Source organism: Vulpes lagopus, chromosome 3 (genome assembly GCF_018345385.1).
Source record: "Vulpes lagopus strain Blue_001 chromosome 3, ASM1834538v1, whole genome shotgun sequence".
Taxonomy (NCBI): domain Eukaryota; kingdom Metazoa; phylum Chordata; class Mammalia; order Carnivora; family Canidae; genus Vulpes; species Vulpes lagopus.
Window position 1 is genome coordinate 64,481,758 of NC_054826.1, and position 22,159 is coordinate 64,503,916.

Below are 22,159 nucleotides of genomic sequence, written 5' to 3' on the forward strand. Positions count from 1 at the left end.
AATTTTGGATTAATATCATATCCTTCAAATCTGTTCATTGTATAAATATTGAACACTGGAAGTATGATTGTTTTGCAGTTTCACCAACAGTACGTGAGAGGCTCACTTTTATTTTTTTTTCCAAGTTTATTTTTCAAGTTTTTATTTAAATTCTAGTTAGTTAACATACAGTGTAACGTTAGTTTCAGGTGTAGGATTTTAGTGCTTCATCACTTATATGGAACACCCAGTGCTCATCTTCACATGTGTACTTCTCAATACCCACTACCCACTAACCTATTTTACCCATTCCCCCCCTGCCACTCTCCCCTCCAGCAACCTTCAGCGCGTTCTGTACAGTTGAGTCTTTTATGGTTTGCTTTTTTTTTTTAATCCTCTATTTCATCTGCTGTTTCTTAAATTCCACATATGACTAAAATCATACAGTATCTTTTATTTCATATAGAGGGTCATTTTTAAAATACTATCATCTGCATTTTTCTTTTTTTTTTTTTTTTAAGATTTTTATTTATTTATTTATTCATGAGAGACACAGGCAGAGACACAGGCAGAGGGAGAAGCAGGCTCCCTGCAAGGAGCCCGATGTGGGACTCGATCCCAGGACCTCGGGATCACGAACTGAGCCAAAGGCAGATGCTCAACCACTGAGCCACCCAGGCGCCCCTATCATCTGCATTTTTCATGGAGAAAGATTTAAATGACCTGTTTTCAAAACCATGCAATAAACGCTTTTAAGTAAATGTCCTCTTGGTTTTTCTTCTATTTATGTAAGGATATTGAAGGAAAGGGGTCGAGAAAACAAACTCAAAAGTTGGAAAACTTTAGGCTCCTGTGGATGCAAATTTGCACCCACGGACGAGGCGATCCCAGGCAGGACCAGGCGGCCCCAGCACGCAATTCCCAGAGCCCAAGCGCAGAAACCCACCCCCACCGCCCCCAGCTCTGTTTCCCGCCCCTAAAACTTTATCGCGAGTCTTGGGATAAGCTTTGTGGTGATTGCTTGGGAACTAAATTCTCGCGAGAGGTAGGTAGTTGCTACAGTTACGCCAAGGCGTTTGCGGCTTCCTCAGGTAAGACGTGGCTATAGCTGCTCAGGGAACCCTCTACTCCCGGGCTCCCCCCCGTGGCTCTGCGACCACGCCGGTCACCTCAGTCTCTTCAGCTAGGCCGCGTCCCAGCGCAGTGCACTGAGGTACAGACCTAAACGCCACCCACCCCGCTGGCCGCTGCGCCGGCCCATCCCAGGCCTCCCACCTGAGGCCGGGCTTAGAGCCCCTTCTCGCTTTGCCCCAGATACCCGGAAGTAGCTCCCTACCGCTCCGCTGTCCCCAGACGACACCCGCCCATCCCATCGTATCCGTCGTCAAACCTGTTTCTGGTGTGACTGTTCCCTTGCATTTTCTTTCGTCTTAAAGATTTTGCTTTTAAGTAATCGCTGCACGCAACGTGGGTCTTGAACTCACAACCCCGAGAGCAAGAGTCTCATGCCCCACCCACTGAGCCAGCCAGGTGCCCCTCCCTTGCATTCTCTTATGAGCAATATGACAAGGAATGGGTGCTTCTTGGGAGCAACAAGAGCCCGCCCCCGCCGCCTGGACCTTTAAAAAATTTTTTTAAATTGGAGTTCAATTTGCCAACATAAAGCATATAACCCAGTGCTCATCCCGCCAAAGGCCCCCTTCAGTGCCCGTCACCCAGTCACCTCGCCCCCCCGCCCACCTCCCCTTCCACTACCCCTTGTTCATTTCCCAGAGTTACGTGTCTCTCATGTTTTGTCACCCACACTGATATTTTCACTCATTTTCTCTCCCTTTATTCCCTCTCACTAATTTTTATATTCCCCAAATGAATGAGACCATATAATGTTTGTCCTTTTCTGATTGACCTATTTCACTCAGCATAATACCCTCCAGGTCCATCCACGCAGAAGCAAATGGTGGGTATTCGTCGATTCTAATGGCTAATAATCCCTTGTATACATAGACCACATCTTCTGTATCCATCATCTTTTGATGGACACCGAGGCTCCTTCCACAGTTTGGCTATTGTGGACATCGCTGCTATAAACATTGGGGTGCAGGTGTCCCGGCGTTTCACTGCATCTGTATCTTTGGGGTAAATCCCCAGCAGTGCAATTGCTGGGTCATACTGCCGCCCTGACCTTAATGCAACTAGCCAGATTTCTTGCATTCATTATGCAGTGAATATCCTGCTAAGACCAGGCATAGTGCCAGGCCCTCAGGGACTGTAAAAATGAATGAGAGATTACTTGTCTTGAAGGGAGTAATTGAACTTTCAGGAAAAGCAGTGCACATTAATAATACCATTTGTATTGTACTTCATAGCTTAAGCAGTTTTACTATTTTAGTGGATATTCACAACAAATGTGAAAATCAGAAGTTATATTATCTCTTTTATAGAAGGTGAAACAGGCTCTGAGAAATTAGGCTAGTGAAGGCCTAATTCATGTGGTACTAATGAAAATGAGAGTAATGTAAAAAGGTCGTTTCTAATGTGAATTAAAATTTTTTTTTAATTTATTTAAATTCAATTTGCCAATATATACTATAACACCTAGTGCTCATCTCATCATGTGTCCTCCTTAATCTAATGTGAATTTGATAAGAAAATTGTCAGGGTGACTTAGATCCTGAATGAGCCTGAAGACATGGTGTTGAACAAGTGATCTGAGATGTTTAGATGACTTTAAGTGAGGGAATAGCTGAGAAGAGATAGAATAGGGATCCCTGGGTGGCGCAGCGGTTTGGCGCCTGCCTTTGGCCCAGGGCGCGATCCTGGAGACCCGGGATCGAATCCCACGTCGGGCTCCCTGCATGGAGCCTGCTTCTCCCTCTGCCTGTGTCTCTGCCTTGTCTCTGCCTCTCTCTGTATGACTATCATAAATAAATAATAATAAAAAAAAATTTAAAAAAAAATAAAAAAGAGATAGAATAATTTTTTAAAGATTTTTTAAATTTATTCATGAGAGACAGAGAGAAAGAAGCAGAAACATAGGCAGAGGGAGAAGCAGGCTCCATGCAGGGACCCCAATGTGGGACTCGATCCCAGGACTCCAGGATCATGCCCTGGGCCAAAGGCAGACGCTCAACCCCTGAGCCACCCGGGCATCACAAGACAATAATTATAAAGCCTGCGGACAGCAAAGTATCACCTTTTTTGTACCACCAGTCCTAGACATAGCATTGTGTGTCCTCAGTAAACGTTTGAATTGCATTAAGTTCCACTTTGAATTGAGGTAGAAAATCTTTCTTACACCAATTTATTTTTTTATTTTTTTATTTTTTTTTTTATTTATGATAGAGAGACAGAGAGGCAGAGACACAGGCAGAGAGAGAAGCAGGCTCCATGCACCGGGAGCCCGATGTGGGATTCGATCCCGGGTCTCCAGGATCGCGCCCTGGGCCAAAGGCAGGTGCCAAACCGCTGCGCCACCCAGGGATCCCTCTTACACCAATTTATTTTTGAAATTATGTCTTTAGTGTTGTAAAATAACTAGAAAATATCTCAGACTAAATTGGACATATGTCAGAACTTTTACTGATGAACTAACCATTATTCCATGTGGCTGTTTTTTTCCTGTTAGATATTTTTATAAAAGAGATTAAGTCATCTTTGAGGGGAGATTTGCACATTAAAAAAAAAAAAAAACCTACCAAAGAATACTATGGGAGATGTAGGGGGTAGTGGTGGGGTGGGAAGTAAGGGAGATGCCATTTCTGCTCTTCTTTGTCTTGTGATGATTTGTGCTTCATGAGTTGGTTATATGTATAAAAACTGAAGGAATCCTTCCTGTGACCAGGTCTGTAAAGTACAATCCAGCAGTAGAGGTTGGAAAGGGCACAAAACAATGCTGGACTGTGGCATTTTCCTAGGTTCTCACCTAGTATTGGTTATGATGTAATGTGGGTACTTCTGCAGCTGTGGTACTTGAGAGGAGAGATTGATTCATTATGTTTACAGAGACCAAAGAAGTCCAGGGGGACTTTGCCCAAGTGCTGCTATGGAGCAGATGTCATCAACAGGCAGACCCGTCCAGATCACTGTGACAGATGGATATGACTTGGTAAAGTTATTTTTGGAAATTAGAGAGGTTCTTAGTTTATTCATTTTTCTTGAAAGTATATTTGTCTTTGAGTTCAAGTTTACCTGTCAAACATCTATCTGCAGGTTTCATGAAGATGTATTGGGAGCACCAGCAGGAGGAATGGTTTTGCACCCTCCAAAACATCGAACCTGCTGGTCTTAACATTTCAATGGCATTTTTTTTTAAGATTTTTATTTTTTTATTTTTTTTATTCATGAGAGACACAGAGAGAGACAGAGACACAGGCAGAGGGAGAAGCAGGTTCTATGAAGGGAGCCCGACGTAGGACTCGATCCTGGGTCTTCAGGATCACACCCTGGGCCAAAGGTAGCGCTAAACCGCTGAGCCACCCGGGCTGCCCTTCAATGGCATTTCTTTCTCAATTTTCCTTTTTGTTAGACTATATAATCAGCAGGTCACATCACTATGTGTGTAAAATACCTGGCAACTACATTTAACAGGTGAAACAAGAAGTGATTTTTGTTTTTCTATACTACAGGTCTTTTTCTTCTGAATTCTTCCAGAGTTTCTCTTGTGATTAATTTCAATTGTTGAATTTAAATAATAAAACTACAATATAAGGTAACTTAAAAATTACAAGAATAATGAAATGGCAAAATATTCATTCACTATTATGAAGTCAGATAGCTCATTCCAAAACAGGATCTCATGAATGATCTCTACTTTGTTTTAAAAGGTATATATAAAAGGTGTATGTATAAATGTGTGTGTGTATATATATATATATATATATATATACACACACACACACACACATATGTGTATTCACAGAAATGCACTAGAAAATATATTCTAAAATATTAATAGTGCTTGCATGTTAGAGTGAAACTATAGGTAATTTGTTTTACTGTGTGCTTTTCTCACTTTTTCAGATATTTCACAATATACTTTTATAACCATGTGGATAACAGAAGTTATTTTTAAAAACTCCGAATGTAATGGCATTTGAGTAGAATGTTGCAGTTAGCTACAACTAGATTTGTTTAATTTGTTACAACTTTCTATCTACCCTTTTTGTATTTGTGATATATAGCTTGTTAGGAAAACACTGTTTAGTTCAAGTCAAAATGAGTTGCCAGATATGTAGGAAAATTCTCTCTTTGAGTATAATTGTAAAGTGGTATCTTTCTGTCAACAGAAAGGTTTTAAAGGAGAAACTCCAGTTACTTTTATACGTGCAGAATTCAATCAGATGGTTCTGGGAGACTCTGCAAAAGTTATGGTTTCTGCAGAAGGAACTGCAAAATACAACTTCACAAGCAGTTTTGAGTTCAATCCTGAAGGAGGAATTACTTTAGATGACATTGCCCACAAACCTGTGTTCTGTAAGTCTCTGTGGTACTAAAAATATTAATTATGTTGAGTATGTTGTAAGGAGATTCTGAGGTATTTAGTAGCTGTTTGGGGGACAAATGAATACACCATACCTTTTTCACCTAGGAATAACGTGGTATAATTTGAGTCCTACCTGCTTTTGGCAGCAGTCTCCATAGGCGGCTAATTTTAATCAGTTTGTATCAAAGACCTTTTGACATTTGACTGTACTTTTCAGTCCTTATCTCCTAAGCTGGATTGGGAGCTTTCCTAAATGTTTCTGTGTTTAGGGTTGCCAAATTGAGGGAAAAAAAAATTAGGACATATATTAAAAAATTATTCATTGGTTATCTGAAATTCAAATTTAATTGGGCATCTTGTATTTTACCTGGCTACCCTATCTGTAATTCTGTATACAATACTTCTGTACACCTTTTTTTTTTTGAAATTCAGGTCTGTATCTTACTTATTTTAGAATTTCTAGTGCCTAGAAATATCTGAGACATAAAAGGGCTCAAAAAATGTTCAATGAATGAATGAATAAATGGACATATAACTTCTGTATCAATACTTTTACAGTTTCTAAGTACACAGTATTATCTCTGACATACTTTGTTCTTACACCTATACATTAATCTAAAGCTTTTGTTTTAACCTATACTCTTAATTTTTGTTTTGTTATTTTTTTAGTGGCACATCTCCTCTAGCATCTGCCAAAAACCACAGATTCCAAGATCCCAGACCCAGAGAAGTGGGACCTACCTGGGAATCCTACAGTATTCTAGAGTATTGCATTCTAAGCCTTTTTTTCCCATGAAAGTCACCTGAGGCTGAGAGAAAATAGGCTTCAGAGTCCTACCCTAGACTATTAAATTCATGATTGCCAGGGAAAGATTCTAGGAAGCTGCATGTAGGAACAAAAGTGTCTGGTGATTCCTGGGAAACACTGTTCCAGAAAAGTAATTCTTAGGTCTGACCTAGCTGGGAATCAATTACCCATGGATGCCTCCATCTAATCCATACTCTCTACTCACTCCGTTCTTCTTTCTTCTTTGCTTTGTGCTTCTCTGTCACTCCCAACCCCAAATAAGAGGAGTGTCAGTATCCTAATTGCCTTCCTCCCTGGCATGTTAGATGGGAAAGGCAGAACTGGAACATGGTTTTAAATGTGACATTGAATTCATGAGAAAGAAAGGGCCAGCCCTTTGTTACAGAAGCAAAAGCTGGAACTGAAACCTGGAACTCTTGAACAGCTGCTATTGGTATGTGGTGGTGTAGGCAGAAAGGGCAGTACTCCAAAATCTAGGGACTTGGGTTTTAATGGTCTTAGACCAACAGACCTTGGGCAACTGTAGATGGGAGCTGTCCCCAACCCCTTTACCACAAGCCAGGACTCTCCAAAAGAATGGACTAGAAAAAAAATCCATGCCCCATCATATGTGTCTAGCCATTGGATAGATGAAAAAGGTCTTTCCTAATAAGTAGTAATCATAGGGTTATTCCAATCATTAAATAACGTATATTTTCTTAAAACATACAAGGAACATTTATACAATAGAAACTGGCTGGCCAGATACTATGCAATAAAACAAGTTCTGCCATATGCCAAAGAATCAATGGGATACAGACTAAGTTTTCTGACCAAAACACAAGTCAACAAAATTAGAAATATATAACAAAAATATAGGGAAAAAAGGAATCCATTTGGAATTTTTAAGTCACACTTATGTGTAATTCATGGGACAACAAAGAAATCACATGACAAACTATAAAATATTTAGAATCAATAACAGAAAAACACCAAATATCAGACTTGTGAGATATAGCTAGAGGTACATTTATGCTCTCAAGTGCAGCCATTAGGGATCAGAAAAGATTTAAAACAGAACCTCTGGGGTGGCTCAGTCGATTAAGCATCTTGAGACTCTTGATCTCAGCTTAGGTTTGATCTCAGGGTTGCAAGTTCAAGCCCTGCTTTGGGTTCTATGCTGGGTGTGGAGCCTACCTAAAAAAATAATAAAACAGAGCCTCTGGAGTATATATACTTTCCCCTATTCGTTTCACTAAGTACAACTGCATACCTCAAACTTTCTATGTAAGACAAACATAAGAGACTGAGAAGTGGAGAGAAAAAGGAAACGAGACATGAGGAATGACACAGTGATGGGTTGGGTTTTCTTTTTGCCTTGTATATCCTAGACTTGATGCTGAAGAGGCCAGCAACCTGGAAACAAAGAAAAAAACTAAAAGAGATCTGCTCTAACTAAAGACCAGGCAAAGGACAGCCTAGCAAGACAGAAAACTTTCAGTCAGTAGCTGTGCTGCTCCAGCCAAACATCACAGACACAAAAATGTGGCCCCACTCACACCCAAGCTGAATGGGAGACTGACTTCTACTCTCACAAAGCTTAAATTAGGTGCTCCAGCTAGGTGGTGTTTGAGAATACCAAATAGGAGGCCAGGATTTCGGTGCTGTGTGGTCATGAGCTCTCTCTTTCACCATGCGGTTTTAATGGAGACCACATAGGAAGCCTGGGCTTCTGCCCCAATCTGACAGTAACAAGATGTCATTCTACTACCTACTGGTGTGGTGTCAGAGGAGGCCTAATGTCAGTTTGAGACTCACCATCATCTATTGGTAATGAGCCTATACCCACTGTGGTATCTGTGGAAAAGAGGTAAAGAACCAGAATCCCCACCCCTCATCAGCAATAATGAGGAACTGTCCCTCTCAGGTATCAATAGAGGCAGATTGGAGATAATAGACAATGCCCCTCCCCTTCCTCTGTTGGAGCAGTATAGAAAAATCCAGCTAAAACAGATGGTTTAATATCCAGAGTTTCATAACATACAAGAAGTCCAAGATTACATGAAAATCATTCATCATACCAAGAACCTGAAGATCTCAAACTGAATTTTAAAAGATAATCAGTAGATGCTAACACCAAGGTAACAGATACATTGGAATTATTAGACAAAGATTTTTAAAAGTCATGATAATCATTGAGCAATTGCAAACATGCTGGAAACAAAACAGACTCAGCAGAGAAATAGAAGGTCTTAGAAACAGAAGACATAAAGAAGAACCTAATGGAAATTTTAGGTTAGAAAAATATAGTAACTTATGAAAAGCTCGGCAGATGGGCTTAAGAGCAGAATAGAGGAGACAGAGAAACTGGAAGACAGAAAAATAGAAATACCCAATGTGAGTAATCTGGAAGAAATAAACTAAAAAAAAAATGTAAACAGAGCTTCAAAGGCCTGTGGGACTATGACAAAAGGTCTAATAGTGTCATCAGAGTCTCACAAGGAGAGGAGAAAGGGTGAGACTGAAAAAATAATCAAGGAAGTAAAGCCTGAAAACCCCAAATTTGGCAAGAGACATACACCTACAGATTCAAGAAGCTGATCAGACTCCCAGTAGGATTAAGCCAAAGAAATCCATATTAAGAAACATCATAATTAAACTTTTGAAAACTAAAGACAGAACAAAATCTGAAAGCAAAGGAAAACAACTAGAATGTCATCAGTTTGTCATCAGAAGCCATGGAGGCCCAAAGGGAATGGAATATTTTCTAAGTGGTAAAAGAACTGTCACCCAGAATCCAATACTCAGAGAAAAGATGTGAAGGAGAAATCAAGACTTTCAGATGAAAGAAAAAATTTGTGACCAGCAGATCCACCCTGAAAGAATGGCTGAAGGAATTTCTATAAAACAGAAGAGATATGATGAAAGAAAGAACCGAGGAACATCGGGAAGGAAGGAAGAATATGGTAAGCAAAAATTTGGATAAATAAAGAAGCTTTTCTTTGAGTTTTCTAAATTGTGTTTGACACTTGAAACAAGGTATAACACTGTCTCATGCAGTTCTAAAGGTATATTGAGAAAATATTTTAGGCAGTTATAAACAGGAAAAGCAAAAGGACATAAGAGAGAGAGATTTCTATACTTCAACTACTAATGACACTTGTAATAGATTGTAATAAGTAATGTATATGTAATGCAATACCTAGAGCAATGACTAGAAAACCTATACAAATATATACACTTAAAAGTATTATAGATAAAATAGAATTCTAAAGAATGTTCATGTAATCTACAGGAAAGCAGAAAAAAGAAAACAAATGAAAAAGGGAGGACAAAAGACTTAAGCCCTACTATATTAATAATTACATTAAGAAATCAAGAGACAAAAAAAAAAAAAAAAGAAATCAAGAGACAGAGTTTGCAGAGTGTTTTTAAAAAACATGACCTAACTGTATGCTGTCTACAAGAAACTCAAAATATAACCATATAGTCGGGTAAAATGTAAACAGAAAGATATATTATGTACACATTCATCAACAACTGGAAATGACTGTATTAGCATTAGACAAAATAGCCCATGCAAAGAAAATAACCAGCGTCAGAGAAGTTCATTGATAAAAGAGTCAACCCATCAAGAAGACATAGCAATCTTAAATGTACATGCACTAAACAACAGAGCTGCAAAATATGTTAAACAAAAACTGATAAAACTGAAAGTGTGAATAGATGGATCCACAATTATAGTTGGGGACATAAACACCCTTCTCTCAATTTATGGAACAACTATATAGAAAATCAACAGGGATATAGGAAAACTCAACAACACCCATCAGCCTACAGTATCTAATCAATATTTTTTGGAAAGCAGAACATTATTTTCAAAAGCCCACAGACCACATACCAAAATCATACTCTGGGTCACAAACAACCTCAACATATTTAAGTGAATTAAAATGTGTTTTCTGACAAGAGTATCAAGCTAGAAATCAACAATAGAGAACAGGAAACTAAACACTTGAAAACAAAAAGACACATTTCTAAGTAATCCATGGGTCAAAGAGGACATCTCAAGGGAAGTAAAATACAGTGAACTGAATGGAAATAAAAATACAAGGTAACAAAGTTTGTGGAACATAGCTAAAGAACTGCTGAGAAAATTTATCACACTAAATGCATACATTGAAAAAGAGGAAAAGTCTCAAATCAGTAATCTAAGCTGCCATCTCAAGGATTTAGAAAAAAGGAAAATCCAACAGAAGGAAGAAAATTATAAAGATGAAAGCAGAAAGCAATAAAATGAAAAACAGAAACAATAGGGAAAAATCAATGAAACAAATAACATAGCTGGTTATTTGAAAACATCAAGGAAGACTGACCAAAAGCAGAAAATGTTCCAGAGGAGAGAAAAAACACTATAAATTATCAGTATTAGAAATGAAATGGAATTAACATCACAGATGGTAGACATTAAAAGGATAATAAAGAGATAAGCAATTATACGTAAATTTGACAAGAAAATGGGCCAGTATTTTGAATAACACAAATTATCCTATATCATCCTATATGAATAAAGTTGCTCTGTAACTGTCAAGGAAATTGAACTCAATTTGAAATCTCAAGCCCAGATAGTTTTACTAAAAAGTTAAAAATAATAACTAACACTAATTCTACACAATCTTCCAGAAAATAGAAGAGAGGAAATACTTCATTTTCTGATGCTGGTGTTACACTGATACCAAAACAAGACAAAGACAGTACAAAAATGGGAAACTTGTGGCCAATATCTGTCATGAATATAGACACAAAAATTCTAACAAAATACTAGCAAGTAGAATTCAGCAATATATAAAAAGAATTATATGTTGTTATGAAGTGGGATTGATTCTAGGAATCCAAGATTGGTTCAGTATTTGAAAATTAGTCAATGTCATCTACTGTGTTCATAGTCTAAAGAAGAAAAAGCACACGGTCATATTGGTCAAAACAATAAAGGTTTTGACAAAATTTAATACCAATTCATGATAGAAATTCTCAGAAAAATACAAATAGAGTGAACTTCATCAACCTGACAAAGGCAAACATTATACTTAATGGCAAAAGATGAAATGCTTTCCTCCTAAGTTTGGGAACAAATCAAGGTCAGATCTGCTCTCACCACTCTTATGAACATAGAGCTGGAAGTGCTAGACAGTGCAATTAAGTAAGAAAAGGAAATAAAAGGCATCTAGCTCTGAAAGGAAGAAATAAATCTGCCCCTATTTGCAGATGATATGATTGTCTATGTAGAAAATATCAAGGAATATGCAAAACTTTTAGAAAGAAAAAGTGAGATAATAGGATACAAATTTAAATGCACAAAATCAATTGTATTTCCATATGCTAGTAACAAATACATGGACACTAATACTAAAAATACAATAATACATCATTTACAATTGCTCTTTAAAATTAAGTCATGTAAATTTAAGAAAAACATATATAGCGCTTATGTGCTGGAAATTATACACTGTTGAATGAAATTTAAAATTTTTATAAATGGAGAGACATACTGTATTGATGGACTAGACGACTCAACATAAGTAAGATGTCCGTTCTCCCCAAACTGATACAAAGGTTGAATGTAATTCTTATCAAAATCCCAGAAAGATTTTTTTGTAGATATGGACAAGAGTATTATAAATGTATATAGAAAGGCAAAGGAACAAGGAACGCTAAAATAATTTTGGAAAAGAATAAAATGCTAAGAATCACTATACTTTAATGACTTATTATATAGCTACATTAAAATTGGGTGGTGTTTGTGTAAGGATAGACAGATCAATGGAAAAAATAGAAATAAAAATAGACTCATCTGGGGATCCCTGGGTGGCTTAGCGGTTTGGCGCCTGCCTTTGGCCCAGGGCGCGATCCTGGAGTCCTGGGATCGAGTCCCGTGTCGGCTCCCGGCATGGAGCCTGCTTCTCCCTCCTCCTGTGTCTCTGCCTCTCTCTCTCTCTCTCTCTCTGTGTCTATCATAAATAAATAAATAAATAAATAAATAAATAAATAAATAAATCTTTAAAAAAAATAGACTCATCTAAATATGCCTAATGATTTTTTAAAAGATTTTATTTTTAAGTAATCTCAATCCAGTGTGGGCTTCATACTCAGAACTTGGAGATCAAGAGTCATATGCTTCACCAACTGAGCCAACCAGACACTCCTGCCTAATGATTTTTGGTAAAAGTGCAAAATTAATTCATTGGAGAAGTAGCCTTTCAACAAATGATGTTAGAGCAATTGAATATCTGTAGGCAAAAAAAATGAAACTCAACTTTAGTCTCATACCTTATACAAAAATTAACTCAAAATTGATCACAGATTTAAATGTAAAATGTAAAGTCAGAAAACATTAAGAAAAAAAAAAGAAAATCTTTAGGATCTAAGGTTAAGCAAAGAGTTCTTAACACCAAAAGCATGAACCATTAAAGAAAAAAACCTGGTGAATTGGACTTCATAAAAATTAAAAACTTGCTCTGTGAAAAACCGAGGTTGAGAGTAAGAGAAAATATTCGTAAATCACAATTCGACAAAGTAATAGTATCAAATATATAAAGAACTATCAAAATTCAATGATAAAAAATACTCCAAACAAACCAGTTAGAAAATAGGCAAAAGACATGAAGAGACAGTTTACCAAAGCGGATAAAAGCATATGAAAAAGTGTTCAAAGTCATTAGCCATTAAGGAGATGTAAATCAAAACCACAATGAGACATCACTGCACACATATCAGAATGGTTAAATTAAAAATAGTGAAATCATCAAATTCTGACAAGGTTGCAAAGAACCTGGATCACTGATACATCCCTACTGGAAATGTCAAATGTCAGAATTTCTGGTGGGAATGCTGTCAGTCTAGAAAGCAGTGTGCAATTTCTTTAAAAACAAAACCTGCAAACCACCATATATGATCCAGCAATTGTACTTCTGGGCCTTCTTTTTTTAATTTTTATTTATTTTTTAAAAATGTTATTTATTTATTTTTTTTATTTTTTATTTTTTATTTTTTTTTTTAACTTCTGGGCCTTTATCCCCCCCCCAAAATGAAGACTTATATTCACACAAAAAGCAGTATTTAATTTCTAGGAGCTTTATAGTAAAAAACTGTAAACAACCCAGATTCTTCCATGGGTAAACAAACATACAGCCATACTATGAAATGCTACTCATCAATAAAAATGAACAAATTACTGGCACACAAACCAATCTTAGTGGATCTCCAGAGAACTGTGCTGAATGAAAAAGCCAATCTTACAAGGTACATACTGTAAAATTATATTTATATAACATTTTTAAATGACAAAGCATAGAAATGGAGACCAAATTAGTTGTTGCCTGGTGTTAAGAAGGAGGATAGTGGAGGTGTCTTTAAAAGGGTAACATGGGTTAAAAGGGTAACCAGAATCCTTGTGGTGATGAAATGATCTGTATCTTGACTATCAATGTCAATATCCTGGTTGTGATAATTTATTGTAGTGTGAGATGTTACCATTGGGAAAAACAGGTACAAGATAGCTTTCTGTATTACTTTCATAATTGTATGTGAATCTGAAATTATCTCAAAATAAAAAGCTTAATTTGGGATATTCTATTCTTACAGGGGGGAAAAAAGCATCTTCGGTGGTGAGAAGTCTTGAAACTCAAAACCACCGGAGTTATAATGATAAAGCATTATTGTCTGCTCAAGAGTGAAAGAAAGTACACAAATTAATGAGTCAACCAAAAGCAACCCCTCCTCAGCATAGAGCCCACAAATTAGACTGAAACTGTGAAGGTAGCTGTGAAAACAGAAAAAAAAAAAGTGGAGACCATGAGTACCCTCTGCAATATAGTGTCATCTTCCCCTTGTATTATCTTGAGAACCTCTTTCCAATGTGCCGAGAGTTAAGCTGTATAAAAGAAAATTTCCTCTTTGCTAGTGGGGGGTTTATTAACAGTGTGTAAGTCTTCTAAGAAGATGAAAGAGAGCTTTGACCATTTTGTTTTTGGAGCTCTGAGTGTATTAAAAAATGGACACATTCCCCATCCATGCCCCATGGATACAAAATTGTTTAAATATATCTTTTTTTTTTAAACTTTTTTTTTTAACTTTTATTTTTTATTTATGATAGTCACACAGAGAGAGAGAGAGAGGCAGAGACACAGGCAGAGGGAGAAGCGGGCTCCATGCACCGGGAGCCCGACATGGGATTCGATTCGGGGTCTCCAGGATCGCGCCCTGGGCCAAAAGCAGGTGCCAAACCGCTGCGCCACCCAGGGATCCCTAAATATATCTTTAATAAAATAGTTCTCAACATTAAAAGATTAAAACCCATTGAGTTACTACTAAAATACAGAACTAAAATACTAAAATAACAGAACTACTGTTCTACTAAAATAGAACCCCAAAGAATATAAAAAGAAAGAAGAAAGATAAGAACAAAAATTAATTAATTGGGAAATAAGCCCTAAGAAAACAAACAAAACCTGCTTCTTTAAAAGACTAACAAGGGTAGCTTGGGTGGTTCAGTGGTTGAGCGAGTGGTTCAGTGGTTGAGCGTCTGCCTTAGGCTCGGCGTAATCGCGGGTTCTGGGATTGAGTCCCACATGGGGTTCCCTGTGGGGAGCTTCTTTCCCTGCCTATATCTCTGCCTTCTCTTGATGTCTCTCATGAATAAATCTTAAAAAAAAAAAAAAAAAAAAAAAAAAAACAACTAACAAAATAGACAAACTTCTGGCATGGTTGGGCCAAAACAAAATGAAACCAAGACAAACAATGTTAGGAAGAAAATGGGGCACTACAGATAGAGTGTACTTTTGAAAATTATAAAAAGAATATTTTTGAAGATTCTGGGAAGATAAAGTAGGAAGCACCAGGAATCTGTCTCCCCACCTACACAATGCTGGCACTGCCACATTTTGTCTGATATAACTATTTTGTTTTTTTTTAAAGGATATATTTTTTAAAATTTTATCTACTTATGATAGTCATAAGAGAGAGGGGCAGAGACATAGGCAGAGGGAGAAGCAGGATCCGTGCACCGGGAGCCCGATGTGGGATTCGATCCCGGTCTCAAGGATCGCGCCCTGGGCCAAAGGCAGGCGCCAAACCGCTGCGCCACCCAGGGATCCCTGACATAACTATTTTGGAACTCAAGTCTGTTGAAGGCTTGCAACTTCCAGGGGAAAATTTTGATGGCACATTGTGATTAATTTTGGTTAATTTCAGATTTTTTTTTTAAGGTTTTATTTATTCATGAGAGACACAGAGAGAGAGAGAGAGGCAGAGACACAGGCAGAGGGAGAAGCAGGCTCCACACAGGGAGCCCGACATGGGACTTGATTCCGGGTCCCCAGGATCACGCCCTGGGCCGAAGGCGGCGCCAAACCGCCGAGTCACCCGGGCTGCCCTAATTTCAGATCTTAACACAATAGCAGCTACTCATTTCCCACCCCTGTAGGCATCCATGTATGTGTTCCTCTAGTAGCTTGCACACAGCTTGCTGGAGCCAGGATGAGCTAAAAGGACCTTGTCCTTAAATATTGTGGATCTGTTCTCTGATTGCTGATTGCTGCTTCTGATCACAGAAGACAAAGTGGCTATCTGCTGTTGTTGCACCTCCCTCCATTCCATTGTTGTAAGGCCCTTCCTCCTGCTAGAAACTACCAAGGGATTTAAAGGGAGCATCCTTTATCTCCCTTTCCTTTTTCTTTTTCCCCTGTTGAGGAACCAGACATTCAAAACTAGGACACTTGAGAACAAGTGCGCATGAGGTGAAAACTAGAAAGTGACCATGCATGTCTAGGGAAATACTCAGAAAATAATTTGGGCAACCTGGGTGGCTCAGCGGTTTAGCGCCACCTTCAGCCCAGGATGTGATCCTGGAGACCCAGGATCAAGTTCCATGTCAGGCTCCCTGCATGGAGCCTGCTTCTCTCTCTCTCTCTCTCTCTCTCTCTCTCCCTCTTTCTCGTGAATAAATAAATAAAATATTAAAAAAAGAAAATACCTTAATTTTATGCCTCAGGTTAACCCTCAGCACAGAGACAACCTACAATGACAACAATAAAAAACAGTAAACCCTGGAAAGGGGGAGAATCTAATTTCCAGACTTATCCCATTATTAGATTCAAATATCCAATGTTCAACAAAAAAATCATAAAGTATACAAGGAAACATAAAGTATAGCCTATTCAAACAAGAAAAAAATCACAAGAAACAACAGTGTTGGCCAGAATGTGGAGAAGAAACTTGTGCACTGTTAGTGGGAATGCAAACTGGTGCAGCCACTGTGGAAAACAGTATGGAGGCTCCTCAAAAAATTAAAAATAGAATTACTGTATAATCTAGTAATTCCACTATTGGACATTTACCCAAAGAATATGAAAACACAAATCCAAAAAGATATATGCACACCTATGTTTATTGCAGTATTATTTATGATAGCTAAAATATGGAAGCAATCCAAGTGTCCATCAATAGAGGAATGGATAAAGAATATATATATATATATATATATATATATATATATATAGCATCTGACTCTTGATTTGAGCTCAGGTCCTGATCTCAGGGTCATGAGATTGAGCCCAATATCAGGGTTCTTGCTCAGCATGGAGTCTGCTTGGGTTTCTCTTTCTCTCTGCCCCTCCCCTGCACTCTCCAAGTCAATCAATCAATCCTTTTTTGAAAAGCAGGATACAAATTCAGCATACAAATATCAGTTGCATTTCTATATACTAACCATGAACAACATGAAAAGTAAGTTATAAATTCCATCCAAAGGAATAAAATACCTAAGAATTAACTTAACCAAGAAGATGAAAGACTTAATACAATGAAAACTACAAAATGTTGCTGAAAGAAATTAAAGATAACACAAATACATTGAAACATCCCATATTCGTGGATTGAAAAAGTTAATGTTGTTAAGATGTTAATACTACCCAAAGTGTTTTACAGATTCAGTGCAATTCCTATCAAAATCCCAATTTTTTTTTTCAGAAATAGAAAAGGCCATCCTAAAATTCATATGGAATCCAAGAGACCCCAAATAGCCAAAATGATATTGAAAAAGAGCGAAGTTGGAGACCTCACACTTACTGTTGTCAAAACTTACTACAAAACTAGAGTAATCAAAAAAAGTATAATAATGGCAGAATTAAAGACCTATATAACAATGAAATAGAATAGAGAGACCAGAAATAACTCCTTACACATATGGTTAAATGATTTTCAATAAGGGTGCCAAGACCAGTTAATGAGGAAAAAACAATCTTTTCAACAATAGGTGCTAGGAAAATTGGATATCCGCATACAGAACAATGAAGTTGGACCATTACCTAACACCATATATAAAAACTCAGGATGGATTAAGGACTTAAATGCAATACTAGAAAAAAAACTCTTAGAAGAATATATAGGACAAAGCTTCATGACATTAGGTTTGGCTATGATTTTTTGGATAGGATACCAAAGGCAAAGGTAACGAAAGAGAGAAATTAGGGGAATTAGGGGTGGCTGGGTAGCTCCATTGGTTGGACTCTTGGTTTCAGTTTGGGTCTTGATCTGGGGGTCATGGGATGGAGCCCCATGCTGCTCTGCACTTGGTAGAGGATCTGCTTGAGATTCTTTCCAGCAATTTTACTTAAGGGAATATATCTGAAATAATTGAAACCAGGGTTTCAAAGAAATATTTGTACACTGGTGTTCAAATTAATCATATCCATCGGTTACTTTTATACTTATGTATGTACATGATGATGATATAAAGTCTACGTTTTACTTTAAATTGTAGGCAAAAATTCAATATGTCACTGATGTGGTTCAGTATTTCCATCAGAAGTCACTAATATTGGTGCCTTCTCAGGTTTTAAATTAATATCTCGGGGATCCCTGGGTGGCGCAGCAGTTTGGCGCCTGCCTTTGGCCCAGGGCGCGATCCTGGAGACCCGGGATCGAGTCCCACATCGGGCTCCCGGTGCATGGAGCCTGCTTCTCCCTCTGCCTGTGTCTCTGCCTCTCTCTCTCTCTCTCTCTCTCTCTCTCTCTCTCTCTCTCTCTGTGTGACTATCATAAATAAATAAAAAATTATTAAAAAATAAATTAATATCTCTTAAATGTTTTTGACAATGCTTTGTTTGCTGCATCATGATTATCTGATGGATGACTCAGACATGTTCTCATTTTCTTTGTTTTGATTTTTCTAGTAACTATGACTGAAGTTTTACCAAAGGAAAAGAAACAGAAAGATGAGAAGACCTTAATTCTTGGTCAAGCTGTGGTGGACCTTCTTCCTTTACTGGAAGGTCAGATGTGTGATTTGGTCAAAAGCAGATATAGGAAAGCTCATGAATTTTAGCTCCAGAGAAGTGCAAAAATCAGCCTCAGTAAATTTGAGAGATTTGATAAAAATATGAGCTGCTTATCTCTGCCTAATCCTTCTATGGCTTGATTTGCCTTCTTTTTGCAGGAGAGAGTTCATTTGAAACGATGGCCCCCTTGCACCCTGTGCCAGGCTCACCTTTAGAACCTCTTCGGTCAAGTGTTAAGGTAACCAGAATTATAAATCTCAACCCTCCATCTGCCATTCAGTCTACCAAGTTTGTTTGCTATAAAGGTTCAATTCAGTTGAGTACAGTTCATCAGGAGTATTCTTTTCACAGGCACACATAGTACTGAGTTCTGGAAACAAAGGCAAATAAGTCAGAGTCCTATTTTAGAAGTCCATAATCTACACACCATGGGTTATAATTAGTCTGATTAAATGGTGGAATGGGGCATGTGGGCACAGAGTAGTTATTGGTTACTTTCCAGGGGTACATGTAACCATGGAAATGCCTCTTGAGCTATGTCCTGATGGATTAAATTGAAATATACATGGATGCACCTAACACACTTCCTGGCATAGTAAGCCTGAATTGGTAGGCTGTGCCACTGGTTTGTCCTCTGGGCTGTGTTTTCCATTCTTCAGTAGTCAGGGTCAGCAGTTTCTTGGGGCATTATTTTTGCCACTCTGGTGCAACTGCACTCACTTTCAACAGATACCACAGCTGCTTTCTGTTTGGCAAAAGTAAAAGGAGAGAAGGGCCCAAATGACCCAACTATTCCAAATGCAGTTTCCTAATTAACCATTGCTGTGGGGTCCTTCCTTCTTCTTATTGATTCTGACCTTGAGTCTGCCATAATCCACTTCTGCATCTGCTGTAGTCCTCTCTCTCTCTTATTTTAGGCTGTGGTTTCTTTCTTTCTTTTCTTTCTTTCTTTCTCCTTTTCTTTTTTTTCTTTTCTTTCTTTCTTTCTCTCTTTCTTTCTCTCTTTCTTTCTTTCTTTCTTTCTTTCTTTCTTTCTTTCTTTCTTACTTTGATCTGATTTAATTTGCTTTCTGTCTTTCTGGGATTCCTAATATGTAGTCCACTGATAGCATTTCTTACTTTCCAGGGGTATTATAGCATTATTCTTTTATTGTATGTAAAGGTGTAATTTAGTATCTTTCTGTAATTCCATGTGATTTGTGTTGGAATGACATATATTTGAGCTCAGTAGGCCTCCACTGATCCAGTCTCCTCACTTATGTACCGTTGATTTTCCGTACATATCCTTTTTTTTTTTTTTTCCAGTGAGTCGGTGCCTTTATTGGCCGGCCGGCTACTTGAGGGGGAGATGAAGTGGGAAGGAGTGTGTGGCCCCAATGCCGGGCCTGCCGTGCTTCATTCCTTACATATCCTTGCAAGAAAAATTAGTCAAAGGGATTATTAGTACTTAGGATGTTTGCTCATTAGTATTCCTGTGTTTAATTGTTTTACTCATTCAATGAAAAAAAGCATGATACTTAATTTTCATTTGCTTGTGAATTCCACTAATATTATATTTAAGCATCTACACTGGTTATTCTCAAAACTCAAAGAGTAAAATGATATAAACCTGTCCTTAGAAAAGTTTCCAATAAAGTATTCCCTGTCTGGATTGAGTGATACAAATTAGAAATCTTGAGGATATTTTGCTTATCCTTCTAGAGACATATTGATCAGAGATGTCACATTCTTCAGTGCCTCTCTTTCTTAAAATATTCTTCCCTTTGGTATTCTCATTTCCCACTCACTGACTGCACTGACTGTACCTTCTTAGGTTCTTGCACCATACCTCATTCTTCTGCCTGTGTCTCATGCGAATGTTCTGTCCTTGGCCACCTTTTCTTCTTAGTCTGTGTTCATATTCCTGGTTTGCAGGGGGAGGTTATTCATGATTTAACAGTCACCAGTATGAGCGCTCCCTTGGACCCCAAATATAGCCAATCCCCAAATGTGCCTTTCAGCAAATCCAGACTATTTTATCTCCTAAATGCCTCTGGACTCTCTCTTCTTAGCTTTATTCCTATTATTATTGACTTATAACCTTTCAACATTACAGGTAGCCTCCCTCCAGTTCTGGCTTCTCACTGCTTGCTGAATTACTTACAAGTAAATATGATGACTTCTCATCCCCTGTTCAGTACTGTTTAATTCATAGATTCCCCCAGTGCTTAACATGTTAAGGTCTAGAATCCTTAGCAGGCACGTAACAGCTTCTGTAATAGGAGCCTGCCACTTGTTAAATGTCATCTCTCAGACTCCCCTTCTTATTCTTTATATTCTAAACCCCTGAACTACTTACACCTGAACAAAATACACCATGCTATTTCTTTTTTTAAAAGAGCTTATTTATTTATTCATGAGAGATACAGAGAGGCGGAGACAGAGGCACGGGGAGCCTGATATGGGACTCCATCCCAAGACCCTGAATCATGCACTGAGCTGAAGGCAGATTCTCAACCACTGAGCCACCCAGACATCCCACACCATGCTATTTCAATTGTCCTTTACATAAACTCTTCTGTTGGTCATTTGTATGTCTCCCTTGGAGAAATGTCTGTTCATGTCTTCTGCCCATTTCTTGAGTGGATTATTTGTTCTTTGGGTGTTGAATTTGATAAGTTCTTTACAGATTTTGGATACTAGCCCTTTATCTGATATGTCATTTGCAAATGTTTTCTCCCATTCTGTAGGTTGTCTTTTAGATTTAAAAAAAAATTTTTATTTAAATTCAATTTGCCAACATATAGTATAACACCCAGTGCTCATCCCATCAAGTGCCCTCTTTAGTGCCCACCTCCCATCTCCCTACCCACCTCCCCTTCCGCAACCCTTTGTTTGTTTCCCAGAGTAAGGAGTCTCTCTCATGGTTTGTCTCACTCCTTAATTTTTCCCTACTCAGTTTCCCTCCTTTCCCTTATAGTCCCTTTCACTATTTCTTATACTCCACATATGAGTGAAACCATATGATAATTGTCCTTTTCCAACTGACTTATTTCACTCACTACAATACCCTCCACATAGAAGCAAACAGTAGGTGTTTGTCCTTTCTGATGGCTGAGTAATATTCCATGGTATATATACCATATCTTCTTTATTCATTCATCTGTTGAAGGACATTATGGCTTCTTCCACAGTTTGGCTATTGTGCACTTTGCTGCTATAAACACTGGGGTGCAGATATCCCAACGTTTCACTACATCAGTATCTTTGGGGAAAAACCCAGTAGTGCCATTGCTAGGTCATAGGGTAGCTCTAGTTTTAACTTCTTGAGGAACCTCCACACTGTTTTCCAGAGTGGCTGTACCAGCTTGCATCCACCAAATAGTGCAAGAGGTTCCCGTTTCTCCACATCCCCTCCAACATTTGTTGTTTCCTGTCTTCTTAATTTTTGCTATTCTTACTGGTGTGAGGTAGTATCTCATTGTGGGTTTGATTTGTATTTCCCTGATGGCAAGTGATGTGGAGCATTTTTTCAAGTGCTTGTTGGCCATGTATAGGTCTTCTTTGGAGAAATGTATGTTCATATCTTTTGCCCAT

At 38.1% G+C, this 22,159-nt stretch overlaps 1 protein-coding gene across 12 annotated transcripts in view; it reads left to right on the forward strand.

The window, feature by feature from the left end:
• The first annotated feature begins 1,029 nt into the window (after positions 1-1,029).
• CFAP70 (cilia and flagella associated protein 70) overlaps positions 1,030-22,159 on the forward strand; it is a 94,789-nt gene continuing 73,659 nt past the window's right edge. For 9 of the 12 annotated variants that reach the window (XM_041750847.1, XM_041750852.1, XM_041750850.1 and 6 more), the window contains exons 1-5: positions 1,030-1,192; positions 3,982-4,084; positions 5,265-5,451; positions 18,479-18,577; positions 18,742-18,821. In XM_041750847.1, coding sequence (XP_041606781.1) covers positions 4,022-4,084; positions 5,265-5,451; positions 18,479-18,577; positions 18,742-18,821 — 429 coding nt within the window. In that variant the 5' untranslated portion in view covers positions 1,030-1,192; positions 3,982-4,021. Of the gene's footprint in view, positions 1,193-3,981; positions 4,085-4,382; positions 4,433-5,264; positions 5,452-18,478; positions 18,578-18,741; positions 18,822-22,159 lie in introns of those variants that run through there. The other 3 variants (XM_041750848.1, XM_041750853.1, XM_041750857.1) reach the window with 3 other exon arrangements.